Here is a 14866-nt window from a genome sequence, read left to right on the forward strand (position 1 = left end):
GGAAGGGTGTGACTGCTACTTGAAAACTAGCTCTCCAGGAAGGATCAAATCATCTACAGTGTGACTTTCCCTCATCTCAGGACAATTGCATTTAAATATAGGCCAAAGGCTTAAGTCACAGGAATAAGGCTTAATCACAGGATTTCAGAAAATAGTCTTTTGGGAAGCTTGGGGACAGGATGGTGCAGTTGCCCTAGAGCCTCTGAAAGTACAATGTGTAGGTCTGCCTTTCTCAGATTAGGCTGAATCTTCAAGTCCTTGCTGAAACTTCCAAGTCTTTGTTACAGATTGCCTTGGATTCCTAGAGCCTGGTTTAATCAGTTTATTATCAACTCCAGAATGACAGAGGAGTATACACAGAGAGGACTTGTATCAGGTGAAGTGAGATAATTATTTCCTTAATGAAAAGCGAATTTAAATTCTAGGTTACTTACAGTAGCTGCTTGTTGGGGGAGGGGAACCACAAATTTAAAGTTGTGGTGATTTTTTTTTTTTAATGTTCGGGAAAACGTGTCAAGCAATAATATATTAAGTGTGCAATACTTTTGTCAGGTAGAATGTCCTGGCTTTGGAAGGGTGAGAAGAGGATTGTTACAGCAGTCTGCCTTTCAAAGGGCAGCTTTGATCATATGGTTAACTTGACATTTGGGCTGAGGAATTCAACCTCACCAGGGATGGGACTGGATTTTACCGAGCTCTCCTTATCCAAACTACAACATGCTTACTGCTTTCTCCCCACATTCCCCACATCTCAGCCTCCAGGACTAGCTACCAACGAGTCATTTTGTCCATTTTCATTGGTCTGACCACACAAGGAACATCCTGTTTCTTTAAATCCCCGATGCTCAAATTGCTATTGTAGAAAGCAACTCCCTGTCAATTTTCTCCACATTTAATCCTCAGCTTCTTGTCATATTTTCATTTTTCTGCATTGGTTCCCATGGTAACAAATCTATTGGCAGAGAAAGTGTGACTCTGCTTTTAGCCCTCTGCACAATACAAAATCCTTCTAGTGATTCTCAGGCAAGTGTCATAAAAAGGCAGGGAGAGACTACAGTTCCCTAGGCTAATGCCTCTAATCCCCTACCCCACCACATGTTCTTTCCCACCCTATTCCCCAACCAGGCCCACTGCCCAGAATCCCTTCACCTTTTGATCCAAGTATTCCAAGTGCCCTCCTATTCAACTACAGATGCCAGGACTGAACCTTTTTTGTTCAGACGGCTTCCTCTTCTGTCAGGACTTACCAGACAGAAATGTGTTAACTAATGGCAATGGACATTTGGAAGCAACATGGGAGAAGCAACTTGCACTCATTTTTCTATAAAATATCCTCAATATGCATCTGAGATGTATACAGCCCAGGGAATAAGTAGGTACTGAATGAGCTCCTGAGGAAGAGGAAGAGATAACAAAGATGTAGAGAAGCAAAAAATCTTGTAACTGGTGGCCAAATGTGAGCAAGGGAGCTACAGTTGGGACAATTCAGGGTTCAAGTAAGGAAAAGGTAAGAAACCTACCAAAAGCTAAGGAAATGGAGCATAGAGAAAAAAGGAGTTTTTGAGTTAACTGTCTGCAGAATGGGAGCCTGCAAAGGAGAGAATAGCTTTCTGCAGACTTTGGCCCAACTCCGCCTACAAAATATTTTTCCAAGTAATCTTTCCCTTAATAACAGATTGTATGTTTTATTTTGAATTCTAGAATTCCACTGTGGCTTGGCAGTAAGTTATATGCCTAGCAACCCCAAATCTCCTATGTCCTCAGTACTTAGAAAAAAATCAGGAACTGTTCATCAGAAATTAAACAGTCCCCATGCTGAATGTGCTTTTTATTTAGTTTTTTTGAAGAGTTAATGAATTCAGGGGAATGAAAATAGATGTTAGAAATAAAAATGTGGGTATCTCTAGTTAAGAAAATTATCAAATGTAAATGATTCCTTTTTTCGTTGGGTCTTATAAAAATATGTGATACTTAAGCACACTGAAGTTTTAAAGTCGGCTGATTATATTGTACAAAGGTATTTTTGGCCCTTTAAAAATTATTTTCCTACATTAAGAAAAGTTTTCTTATATTCAGAACTTTTTATTGTGACTCAGGTTTTGTGTCTCTGTATAGACACACATACATAAGTGTTTTTCTTTGCGCACTTGTTTTGCACAGGTAAGAAAATGAGATTAAATAACGTCCAGGTATGCAGGTCAACTGACTTTTATGGTAGCTAGATTAAGGAAAGCATCTGATGAACGGACAAAAGAAATCACATGATATTTCTTTGTACCTTTCCATCTCTCTTCCCCTTCCCCAGCACTCTACTAAAGAACGTCTCTTATTTAGTCAGGAAATCTTATGTAATTTTTTGGAAAGTCCACAGGAAAACCAAGTTGCAAGTCTCAGGCAGATAGAACATGAAGCAATTCCCATATTTGTTAGAATAGTGATTTATTTTCAGAATGTAATGCCAAAATAAATTTTATATTCAATACTTGTAGAGTCTTTCCACTCAGAGGACTCTTACTGGTCTTGAATGTGGAAAAGGCATCTGTTCAGGGCAGTGAGTAATGTTGTATGTTAGGTTTTACTCTAGAAAATTTGGTTTTAGCTTTGATGACACCCAGTGTCAATGGAATGCAATAAATGTTTTATACTGCTTTCTGATGTTTAGGTATTTCCCTTTAACATCCTCAACCGCATTTTTCTCCTTGAAAACGCAAGCCTTACTGCTTTCTGTTTGGAATGAAGAAAAAGATAATTGATAGGCAGATAAGCTGGATATTTTTGTCTCAAAGCCAGTCAAGTTTCTTTTTGGACTCAGTGTATAAAGGGGACTAAAGGAAGCTTAAGGACAATGGCATTGTCTTCATATAAAGGAGCAAATTTTTCCTGGTTAAAAATCAGAGGTGAAGCTACTAAATTGTTTGTAAATTTCAAAGACTATCTCAAATAACCTTGGCAAAGTAAGGTTTTAAGTGCTGTAGTTTCATTTTTCCCACTTTATAACCACCCAAGGGCACCCCCCGACCCAGCTGTATATAAGTAAACCATAATATGAACTATGGTCTCTTTCTACTCAGAGAAGAAATATTAACAGCAGCGATTCTAAATAGACAGTGATAAATTTTTAATTGGTCTGTAAAGAATTATAAGTAAAAGGATATTAGATCCTAGGTTTTTAGAATTTTAAGTATCCATGAAAATTATTCTTTCATTCCTAAAGTGCTTGACAACTGACTACTTTGGGTCTTAGTTATTGGGGGTGGGGACACAACACAATCTTTTTATTACTGTGTAAAGAAGTTCTAATTCCACCTATTTAAATTAATAGTTTTCAAATGCTAAACACATGTGCACACATACAAATTATCCATTTTTCCTTTGAGGTCCTACAATTCAGTTAGTGAAATATTTCACTCTTCTTTAAGAAAAATTCCTAGGCAGGGATGCAACACTGGGCCACTATTTTAATAAGATGAAGACAGTCTCTAGACTCATTCTTTTTCAACATCTGACTTCACTGCCATATGTGCAGCACAACAGTGACATCTTAAGGCCAAGTAACTAGAGCTCCTTTAGCCAGAGAAAGAACTTGAATTGGATCTGTTCTCAAAGAAATTTCATCATGTTATCAAGTAGTTTTCAAGTTCAGTTTGCAACTGGTAGATCTTTATAAATGCTACTTTATGACTTCTTTTGCAGTCTTTGTGAACATTTTAATGTGCACTGGTAAACACTAACGTTTTACAAAGACATATTGTATATTAATGCATGCATTTCATTGCATAGTTTATTGACACTCCCCTTGTAAAGCTTTTATGGAAGAAACAACAAGCCACAGCAGTATAGCAAAAGAGGCTTAATCTTTATAAATTGGGGCCTTTTCTGTCTCTTTGCTAGCCTAGGTGGCTGTACACAAATTCAGGTGGGAGGGGGCAAGAAACACCTCTTAACATTTAAGGTTTTCTACATGGGTGAACTCTAGTCAATTCAAAATAAATTGCTTACTTTAGTAAAAAATTTTACCATTTTATAAAAAAATTAAATCATGACATGTTTAATTGAGATGGCTGTATTGTAATTAATATTTTGAGATAATTGTGATTTTGAGCTTCAATTATATATAAAAAGTTGTCATTTTTGTATGTGCTAAAAATATGTATCACAATTAACAGTACTTTTTAGTTGAACTACGTATTGATGTAAATAAAAACTGAATGAAGACATATTTACTACTTTATTAACATAGATTGTGAATGTACTTAATGGTTTTTTTGCAGTATGAGACCATAATGACTTTGAAAGCTGCTTCATTTTATGTGCAAAGGAGTCCTATGAATCTATATTTTAAATTTACTCAATCAGTGAAATTAATTACTTTGTCAGTTAATTTGCAAATGCAAGCTGTACTCTCCAGTTTATTTTATGTATTGACACTAATTGGTAAAGGTGTACAATGTGATTAGAATGCATTTTGAAGATGCTTTCTGTACAGATACAAAATACAGGGACTACAATAATGCTGTGCAGTGTATAGCAGAGCCATTTTTCGGCTTTGGTGTACTCAATTTTTTCAGTATTTAAAAACGTGTTTTGAATAACATAAAAGTCTCTTTATTGTATAAATAATAAAATGTCACATTATTGTAAAGTGTCTTTTGTCTAATATCGAAGCAGATTTCTTACCCACAGAGTTGTAATATGAAAAGGGCTTGTTTTTTTAAGCCAAAAACAACTATTATAATCAATATTTGAAAATGTAACTTTTATTATGAACAGTAGTATTTATCTTTATTAGCAATGAGTTTTTTCATAATATGAGCATGCCTCAATCACCCAAAAGCTAGCTAGCTACCTACCTGCCTATATCTATGTAAGTTAATATACATTCTGTTGATTGGCTACTTAATAGAATCACATGGTAAGTTTTATAATGACTGATCAGCCTACCTCTGATATTTTTGGTATAAATAAAAATATTTCTACTTTATTTTTACTAAATCAAGTTAACCAGTAACAAATTCCCTTTCAGAAAATTTCCACATGACTACAAGTTTAGTCTTATGAAGACTAGAAATAAATTTGAAAAGTAAGGCCCTGGAAATAAAAAAAAAAAAAAATGCACAAGGTTGGATTAGAACAGACCAACAGAGTAGATAATGTATACAAATATCTGCTTAATAAATTACTTAAGAAATTTCGAAGACTTCTATGTGGTATATGTTATTAGTTATTTTCTGTTGCTGACATCTATAGAATTAAAATAAGCTCTTCAGTACTTTTTTAAAGAAGAACAAAAGGTATTTTTAAACACACTCTGAGGGAAAAATATGCAGATCCAATCCCTTCAAATTTCTTAAATCTAGAAGTACTAGGTTACTGTAGGGAAACTTAATAGTAAGAAATCATTTTAAAAAAACTTGTCAAGTTTTAAATTCAAAATTCTGAGAGCAACTTAAACAACGCTTTTACTGTTTTCTCTGCCAATAACTACATCTCGTGTAATATTCCTGTTACATTAGAAATTATGACAAAATGGTTTCATAAAATGTAGGGAAAAGGCTAGACAAGAAACATTTCAACTGGATTAAAACAAAAGCGAGACAGTGAATGTTAATTTAAAACTTATACCAAGACCAACCACATCACAAAAGTCTTATCACGGGTAAGGAAAAGCCTTATTTTTTTAAATGCCAAAGAACAGTTTTGAATAAAATTCAATTCAATTTTATATCTAACAAAAAGGTAGAAATTAGATGGTCATATTCAAATCAACTGGTCACATTAAATGTAACACGAACAGAAATGGTGGGAAAAATCCCACTTCTACAAAAATGCTTTCTCATTATAAAAATATCAAACTAACTTAAATAAAAAATCACTTTTGAAGAAATTGTTTACTATCTTATAAGGAATGAAAGTAGAGTAAATCTTATGCAAAACATTCAAAATAAATGCATAAACACTGTATGTGGTTATCACCATTACAAATGAACGATACCTTAGAAAAACGTTACTTATCAATGTAAGAAGTCTAAGAATTAACATGACCAAGATTATAAAACAACTCCAATTTAAGTAGGAATCCGGTCTCTCAAATATTCCAGAATAGCAGCTGTTCCTTTCATTAATATGGCTGCTCGAGGAACGCGGAAAGGATTTCCATCTAGTAGTAGTGTTCTAAATAAAAGAGAGAATTAAGAATTTTAACATTTTCCATTAAGAAGGCTTTCCTTCTAATTTCAATTGCAATTTCATAAATAAATTTGTGTATTTTTTTCTATTTGTCCCTTTTCAAATCTAAGCATTTCAATAGTTGGAATTAGAACTACAATAATAACCCAAACAACATTAATTGAATACTTATTATATGAAAGGTATTGTGCTGAGTAATTTATGTTCACTGACTCTCTTAATTATCTTAATAATCCTATGATGTAGACACCATTGATATTCCTATTTAATAGGTAAGGAAACATAAGTTCAGAGAAGTAAGACAGACGTGTCCCAAGATCATACAGCTATTAAACAGAGGAGCTGTGACATGAGCCACCATTTTACCCATCTTCTTCTCAATCTTATAATGACCATATACTACATGGTTAAATTATATTTATACATTAGAATGAGCATACTTGTCAATATACCAAGGACTATAATGTAATCAATATATCCCCCCTCCGCCCTGGGAAACATCGACAAATTCCTGCTCTCTACCTCCCTTGACCAGATGCACACAGAAAGTCTATGTACATGTTCTAAAATGAGGTTCAATTTCAGATTTGAGGACTGGTTGATTTGTTTCTTTATATAATTAATGAAATAAATTATAAGATAAAGAGACTTTTAATTTTCAAAAATTTAAGTGTGTAAACAAAAGCCAAAGGATTCATACCATATTACACAATAGATCTAAATGATATCCTCAATATTTCTATGGGCTGTGGGGATTCTTTCAAAGGCTGATTTTCTTAATTTATAAAAAGGAATTAATTACAGTCACTCCTCATTATTCACAGCCTCTATATGTGCTAATGTGCCTACCACTAAAAATTATTAGTAACCCCAAAATCAATACACAGGGCACTTTCGAGGTCATTTTTGGATATGCAGAGCAGCAAAAAATTTGAGTCAATCACGAGGCACATTCTCAGCTGAGGTCAGAAAGGTGATGCTTTCCCTTCTTGTGTCAGTTCTCACACTGTAATCAAGCGTCCTTTCTGTGGTCTACTTAGTAGTGCAACATTTTTTGCATTTTTGTACTTTGTGTTGGTGATTTCACTGTTTAAAATGGCCTGCAACTGTGGTGCTGAAGTGTTTTCTACTTTTCCTAAACACAAGAGGCTGTCGTGTGCCTTACAGAGAAAATATATATACCAGATAAGCTTCATTCAGGCATGAATTTCAGTGTTGTCTGGCCATAGTTAAATATTAATGAATAAATAATATTAAATACAGAAACACACAGAGAACAAGGTTATGTATTGACTGGTTCATGAAAATGTGACCAGGGGTTCCAAAGAGGCTAATTATACTTCCCCTAGCAATCATGGTTCAGTATTCACTAATTTGGTGTTCAGAGACTTTATAAAATACAACTACTGCAAACAACAAGAACCAACTGTATTTGCCTCTTACAAGTCACTAATATGAGGCACCAAAGCACATGCCAGTGCTGCCCTAGCAAAGTAAAATATGCCCCACCATCATACACAGTGTTCAATAAATTAAATAAATTAAATTACTTCTGACACATTCTGCTTAAGTACTTGGCTTTCTGTTGACATCTCAAAACTCTCTTTATATTCATTTAGCAAGCACTTATTGAGTGCTTACTGTGTTCTAGGCACTGGGACAACTCTTTTCTAAAGGAGGAAAAAGAAATGATACAAATGAGTCCAAACAAAGCAGGATGGAAAACCAGAGGGAGGGACTAACTCTGCTTGGAGAAGAGGGAAGGTTTTCAAAGATGATATTTAGGTTGATTACTGATAAAAGCAGGGTGGAGGCATTTGAGGTTAAGGTAACAGCTAACACAAAGAATAAGAAAGACCATGCTGGGCTTGAAATAAACGGTGAAAGTCTGTAATCTGTAATTCTGAGCAACCTTGTATGCATAACTGGGGAGTTTATATTTCCCTGACATTTTTTATGCAGTGCAGTTTCAAGTTATACACATACACAGTGATGACAAAAGTATCAGAAAACAATCAGTTACTATATTGACATATATTATAGCATATAAACAAAGTTAAAAAATATATTATTTGGTAAAACTTGAAAAATGGAATTGGGATTCTGGATTTCGTTACCTGTTATTTTAACACAACATTAAATTTTTTACTTCAACTTTCCTGCAAGAGTACCTCAACAAGAGAAAAAAAAAAAACAACTTATAAATCGATCAAATAAATGGAAAAACTTAGTAGAATGGTGTAGTTACCTTAAGTTCACACAATTACCAAGCTCTGGTGGAATTTGTAGGAGGTCGTTATTTTGAAGGTCCAGGGTGATCAGATTTTCCATTGCCTTCATTTTCTGAGGATCCACAGATCCAACCTGATTGTTACTAATCAAAATTGTTTCAAGTGTGGGGATGTGATACAGAACTTCAGGTAGTATTCTGAACCTATTAAAATATGAACAGAACACCTAAATGTACTGGAATCAAGGGAAAACCATTCCTTCAAATAGATGATCTTAAGTTTGATATCATAATGTAGTTTCCTTTACTGTAATTTATTTTATATTTGGTTTAAGTCCTGTGTTCAAATTTTCAAGAAAATGAACTGATTTTGGAAACCTTAAAATATATGTTAAGTGGACAGACTTGTAACATTTTCTGTTTATTGTGTAAATCCAACAAAAGTATAGAGTAAATTCTCCCATGTTTTTCTTTTCACATTTAGGAGACAAGAAAATCCTCCTGAGATTCTATATAAAATGTCCCCATGTAGGTATTCTTCCTTAGTTTGCTTTTACTTCTTATAAAACAGAATTACTACCAATATATTAAATAAATACTAGAGATTTATACTTTGCTCTGATGGAAGCTTCCAAAATGAGTGCAATTTTGGTTCTTGAAAAGATGACAAACTAACATAGACTGCTGCCTGCTCATCCAAAGCAACACTGAAGATGTCACAAAAAAGAAGGGAAGGCTGACTGCTCTCAGAGCAATACTCAGCAATTAATGCAAGATTATTGAGGATCTCTTGGCATGGTTACAGTGTGAGATGACTGTGGCATGGACTAGAAAAGACAAGGGTTGGGCTGAAGGAGAGATTTATAGCTGGGCCCTTTTAACTTCCCTATACTGCCCTTCTTTTGCTGCCTTGATGTTTAAAAAAAAAGAAGGAAGGAAGGAAGGAAGGAAGGAAGGAAGGAAGGAAGGAAGAAAGAAAGAAAGAAAGAAAGAAGAAAAAAGCAATAGCAAGTGTAAACTCAAGACAGCTCTGAAGTTCCAGGGCGCCTAGGTGGCTCAGTCGTTAAGCATCTGCCTTCGGCTCAGGTCATGATCCCAGGGTCCTGGGATCGAGCCCCACATCAGGCTCCCTGCTCGGCAGGAGGCCTGCTTCTCCCTCTCCCACTCCCCCTGCTTGTGTTCCTGCTCTCGCTGTCTCTCTCTCTGTCAAATAAATAAATAAAATCTTTAAAAAAAAAAAAAAAGACAACTCTGAAGTTCCAGAGGGACTGGAGAGTTAATGACTAGGAGTACAGAGGGACCAAACTGCTCCAGAGCAGTCCTTCCTCTTCTTCCCACCAATGCATGAACAAGGTATTTAAAAACACGTAGTTCACCTGCTGACACAGAAGTTAGGGTTAGCTTTTGCCATCTTCCCTAAGACATTACTTGACAATGTGATTGACAGCTCAATAGACAATATAGAACTGGTAGTTCAGTTCACAAAACTTAGCAGAGATCTGAGAAGTGCATATATTTTTAAAAATGACAACAATTATATAACCTACACATGAGAAACCATGAGCAATAATGAAGCAGACAGAACAAAAATTTAAATAGGCAGTATTTTAGACACATCACTGTGCCTTTGCTTCCTTAATTGCAAACGAGGAATAATAATACTACTAAACTTATACACTTGTTATAAGGACTGAATGATTATATTTCAGCTGGAATACAGTACATAAATATTAGCTATTAATATTTACATTGTTACCAGAATCAACTTGCATTATAGGAAACAAATGACATAGTTGTTAAGAGCCCAACTGCTGGAGGCAAGATCTGGAATCGCTATAATGTACTAGTTATGTGAACCTTAGCAAAACATAAATCTCTAATATTTACTTAATATATTGGCAGTAATTCTGTTTCATAAGAAGTAAAAGCGACCTAAGGAAGAATACCTACATGGAGACATTTTATAGAGAAGCTCAGGAGGATTTCCTTAACTTCCAATCTCCGATTTTTAAATGAACATCATGACAGAAACCACCTTTTGTGAGGATTAAATGAGTTAATATATGCACTTAGTCCTGTGCCAGCAAATAAACCCCCAGTAAATATTAGCTACTCTTAATTATTAGCAGTATCTTTAGAGTGTTTGCAGAATAAAATCTATTAGTTGGCATACAAAGCTCTGACAGGACTCGCTACTGCTCACATGCCCAACTTCATTTGTTATTTCTACTCCTCTACCCCCTCACTTTTTGTCCCGAGCCATATCAAACTTCTTAAAGTGTCCCAAACACACCATGTTCTCATATGTTTGTGCCTTAGTACATGCCATTTGCCCCACCTGGGATGCCCTATCCCTGCATGTCTGGCTGATGTCTAATTTTTAAGTCTCAGTTTCAATGCTATCTCCTCTGCCCTCAGGCAATCTCAGGAAACACCTTTACCTATGCACTGTGTTTTCACCATAGCAATTATAATTATTTATTTACATATTTGTCTTCCTACTGGGCTATAAGTTTCTTAAAATTGTTAAAAGGAACAAAAGTCTACTAAATAATCAGCTGTGAAAACTCTAAGAAAGCAATATCACTTTCAATTATAAGTAGAATAAGGTGAAAATAAACTTGAATATTTAAATAAAGTAAACACATGGGGCCTTTTTATTTGGCTCTTTTAAGTGTATTCTCTCAGACCTACATATTCTCCACATAAAAATCTTCAGTCACAGATTAGTCTGCTCTGTCTCTCACCTGTTAAAGGAAAGATTAATTGTTTGTAGTCTTATCAGCGATTCCATTTCTTCAGGCAAAGAATTTAAAAAATTGTTCCTAAATTGGAAAGAAAAAGATTTACAAAGTTGAAAATCTGTACAACTTTAATTTATAATTAAAGTGTTGATCAGGGTGCCTGGCTGGCTCAGTTGGTTAAACATTTGCCTCTGGCTCAGGTCATGATCCCAGGGTCCTGGTATCGAGTCCCGCATTGGGCTCCCTGCTCAGGGAGGCCTGCTTCTCCCTCTCCCTCTGTCCTTCCCCTCTGCTCATGCTCTCTTTCTCTGATGTGCATTCTCTCAAAATAAATAAATAAAATCTTAAGAAAAAATAAAGTGTTGATCAGACAAAAAATTATGTAGCTCGGTTTGTTAGTCCTTGATCTGATCTCATTAAGGCTGAGTCCTGAGAATTCTGAATCAGTCAGCTGCCTCAGGTATTTGATTAGTGTGCCAAATCCAAATAATACCAATACGCAACCAACTGATAAAGCAACCAACTCTTTAATAATACATTTAACAGGGCAAACACTGTAAACTAATCATTTATCTCCTTCAAACTGATCTCAGCAATCCTTCTCACAGATAGGGCCCTTGAGATCATGCCTGTATACATTATTTGATTCCACAAATATTTGATTGGTGTTTAATACATGTATCTTGCATACAGACATGAAATTCTACTCTAAGCAGAACTGTAAAATTTTATGAAAAAAAATGAAACAGGAAAGTGATGAGATTCTATATATTTAGAAATTTAGGGCTTTCTACTACATAGGTATTAAGCCAGTCCATTTCTACTCTAAGTTTAGAATTTCAATTTATACAATGCATATATTTTTTAAGAATCTTAGAATGAAGCACGGCAGTAAACAGAATCTCACTTATTGTTAGAAGGACCTGGAACAATGTTAAAAGAAAGGTTAACGACAGGAAGGCAGAAGGATTCTAGAGCTTATATAATTACTTATAATAGAAAATATTTGTGAGAAAATTATATTCAACTAGATGGCTACCTATTACAAATGAGTAATTTTCTCTAAATTTCTTTGTGTTCAGAAGTAAAGCCTAATAATATGTTAAGTCATACTTTCTACACCTATGTTTTCTTTTCTCTGTACTGTTCTCCAGTTATTGTCTTTATTAAGCTATACCAAATAACCTACTGCTGGTTTCTATCTTTTTCCTTCTGATATCAGATAAGAAAGTGTACATTAGGGGCGCCTGGGTGGCTCAGTCTGTTAAGCAACTGCCTTTGGCTCAGGTCAAGATCTTAGGGTCCTGGGATCGAGCTTCACATCGGGGTCCCTGCTCGGCGGGGAGTCTGCTTCTCCCTCTCCCTCTGCTGCTCCCCCTACTTGTGCTCTCTCACTCTCTCTCTGTCAAATAAATAAAATAAATAAAATAAAAAAAATAAAAGTGTACATTAGTCACTTAATTAGAAACCTAAAGGTATAGACAGTGTCATATACACACACACACAGAAGAATGGGACAAAAATAAAGAGAGCAGTAATAAGTACATGAATTCATTCTCTCTACTCCATTAATACTGAACTACAATGTGGTTTTACACTGCTTTGCCAGTGTAATTGCCACCCCAAAACAGAAGCAAGTCTACATTTAATAGGAGCGGAGTATTAGTAGATCTGCTTTAATCCCATAAGCCAAAAAAAAAAAAAAGTCTCTATAGGCAGAATAAATCCTTAAACAGATACAATTTAGCTTACTGTTATTTACCTATTGCTTGAGCAGGGCAAGAGGAGCTACAGCTTAAATAAACTAAAAGCACATTGGAAGTGCAGATAATAGAGCTATAGCTTACAAATAAAGACTTAAAGCCCAAACAAATAAATACTTGACTATCTACCTCTGAGTCATTTATTATTACCCTCAAAGAACTGTGGCAATTCTGATCCTGTCACTTCAACTTAGGACTTATTTAAATTAAACTTCCTATTACCCCTGCAGAGCCTTAAACAGTTTCTTTCCTTTTGTTGCCATTCATGGTGGTCTTTTTCTTTCTTTCTGGCCTTGAATGTTGACTATAATATTTTAAAACCAAATAGGTTCTTTTTAAGAGAAGCCACGCTAGCTGCTGTGCCAGCATAGGATTTTGAGAGTTTTATGCTATTTACTTTCAGAAAAGGAAAAACGGGAAACACTTTCCATGGGTTATTTGTAGTTTTTCTTAATTAAGCATGAATTTAAAGAATGTGTTAATATTTTCTAATATTTTAAATAAACTGCCTACAAATGACAGATATTTGATTAAAGTATTTCCTAAATGCTTAATTTTAGATCTGTCCTAAAATGTAATTAATAAACTAAAGAGCAATTTCCACACTTACTTAGGAAATATGAGGGAAAGAGCAAATGTTAGGCAAAACTCAAAGACAAGTTATAATGAAAAAGTGAAGCAATAACATCAATAAATACCTGAGATCTAAAAAAGTCAATTTTTGAAGTGTACATAATTCCAAGGATATAAAGGAAAGCTTATTAAAACTGAGATTGACATCAGAAACCATTTCCTTCAGTTCCACAATCCTGAAACAAAAATAATTTAAAGATGTTAGCTCTTGAATTCACTGTCAGAACTTCAAAACTACAAGCAGACATAGAAGGAAAAATCCTATATTATTTTTGCTAATTAAGATTTTCTGTAACTTTTACTTCTCCCACAAAAATTTCAATTAGTTTGTATTCTATAATAGTAGTTTTCTTTTAGGCTGCATAATATAATATTCTCTGTATCTGAGTACTTCACAATGTTTTTTAACTATGATACGTCAACATTTTTAAAGTATAGTATTTTCTGTCCAAATTATCATTGTATTAATCATGACTGCAATAAAACATTAAGTTAATTCCTAGTTTGGTAAGTGTCACGACTAAGCAACTTAAGTCAAAGACTTAAAGAGAAAGACTTAAATACTGCTAAGTAAGCCTAATCAACCTTAGTAATTTTAAAGCACACTATTAACTATAAGAACAAATGTTATATATGATTTACCAAGAAATGAAACTATATGAAAGAAAGAATATCAACTGCTGTGCTAAAGAAAGATGAGTTTGGATATGTAACTGATAAAATTTCTTTGGAAAGTTTTTGGATATATGTATTGAGAGCCATACTCCTTTAGATAATTCTTCCGGAAATCCGGTCTAAAGAAACAGTATGTTTTGTTTTATTTATTGCCGTAATCAACCTTATAGTATATGATAGATTTTAAAAGTATTGTTTACAACATAGGAAAACACGACAAATTAACCAGTTAAGATACAAATTGTATATGTAATTCTAAATAGGAAACAGTTTGAAATAAAACGTGCCATGAATAGAATAGTGATGGGACTACAAATGATCTGTCCCTTCCTTTTGTCTAAAATTTTATGAATAAGTATTATTTTCACAATCAGGAAATCATATAGTGAAAAGTATGACTTGTGAAATAAAAATTTAAGAAAGAGGAAAATGACTCAGAAACTCTCTAGATCAAGGTATGTCCTTGCTATCTTTCTACTCTGGCCCTCTAAATTGCCAAAAATATGATGAAATAACGGCAATAAAAGAATACCATACTGTTTTACATATGAATTACCACATTGTGAGGTAAAATGAGAAATAAGTAATAAGGTGATGTGTCCATCTTCATTCCCAGTTTTGATCCAGGATCCCCA

General features: G+C 34.4%; 1 protein-coding gene across 2 annotated transcripts in view; it reads right to left on the reverse strand.

Annotated features, from left to right (window-relative positions):
• Positions 1–4735: 4735 nt before the first annotated feature.
• LRRC40 (leucine rich repeat containing 40) overlaps positions 4736–14866 on the reverse strand; it is a 47172-nt gene continuing 37041 nt past the window's right edge. Inside the window, exons 12-15 of one of the 2 annotated variants that reach the window (XM_081818622.1) lie at positions 13622–13732; positions 11164–11241; positions 8435–8620; positions 4736–6171 (exon numbers count right to left, since the gene is read on the reverse strand). In XM_081818622.1, the coding sequence (XP_081674748.1) occupies positions 6066–6171; positions 8435–8620; positions 11164–11241; positions 13622–13732 (481 nt within the window). In that variant the 3' untranslated portion in view covers positions 4736–6065. The remainder of the gene's footprint in view (positions 6172–8434; positions 8621–11163; positions 11242–13621; positions 13733–14866) is intronic. The other variant, XM_081818623.1, reaches the window with a different exon arrangement.

This window comes from Leptonychotes weddellii, chromosome 4 (assembly GCF_054177405.1).
Source record: "Leptonychotes weddellii isolate Sample4059 chromosome 4, ASM5417740v2, whole genome shotgun sequence".
Lineage (NCBI taxonomy): Eukaryota > Metazoa > Chordata > Mammalia > Carnivora > Phocidae > Leptonychotes > Leptonychotes weddellii.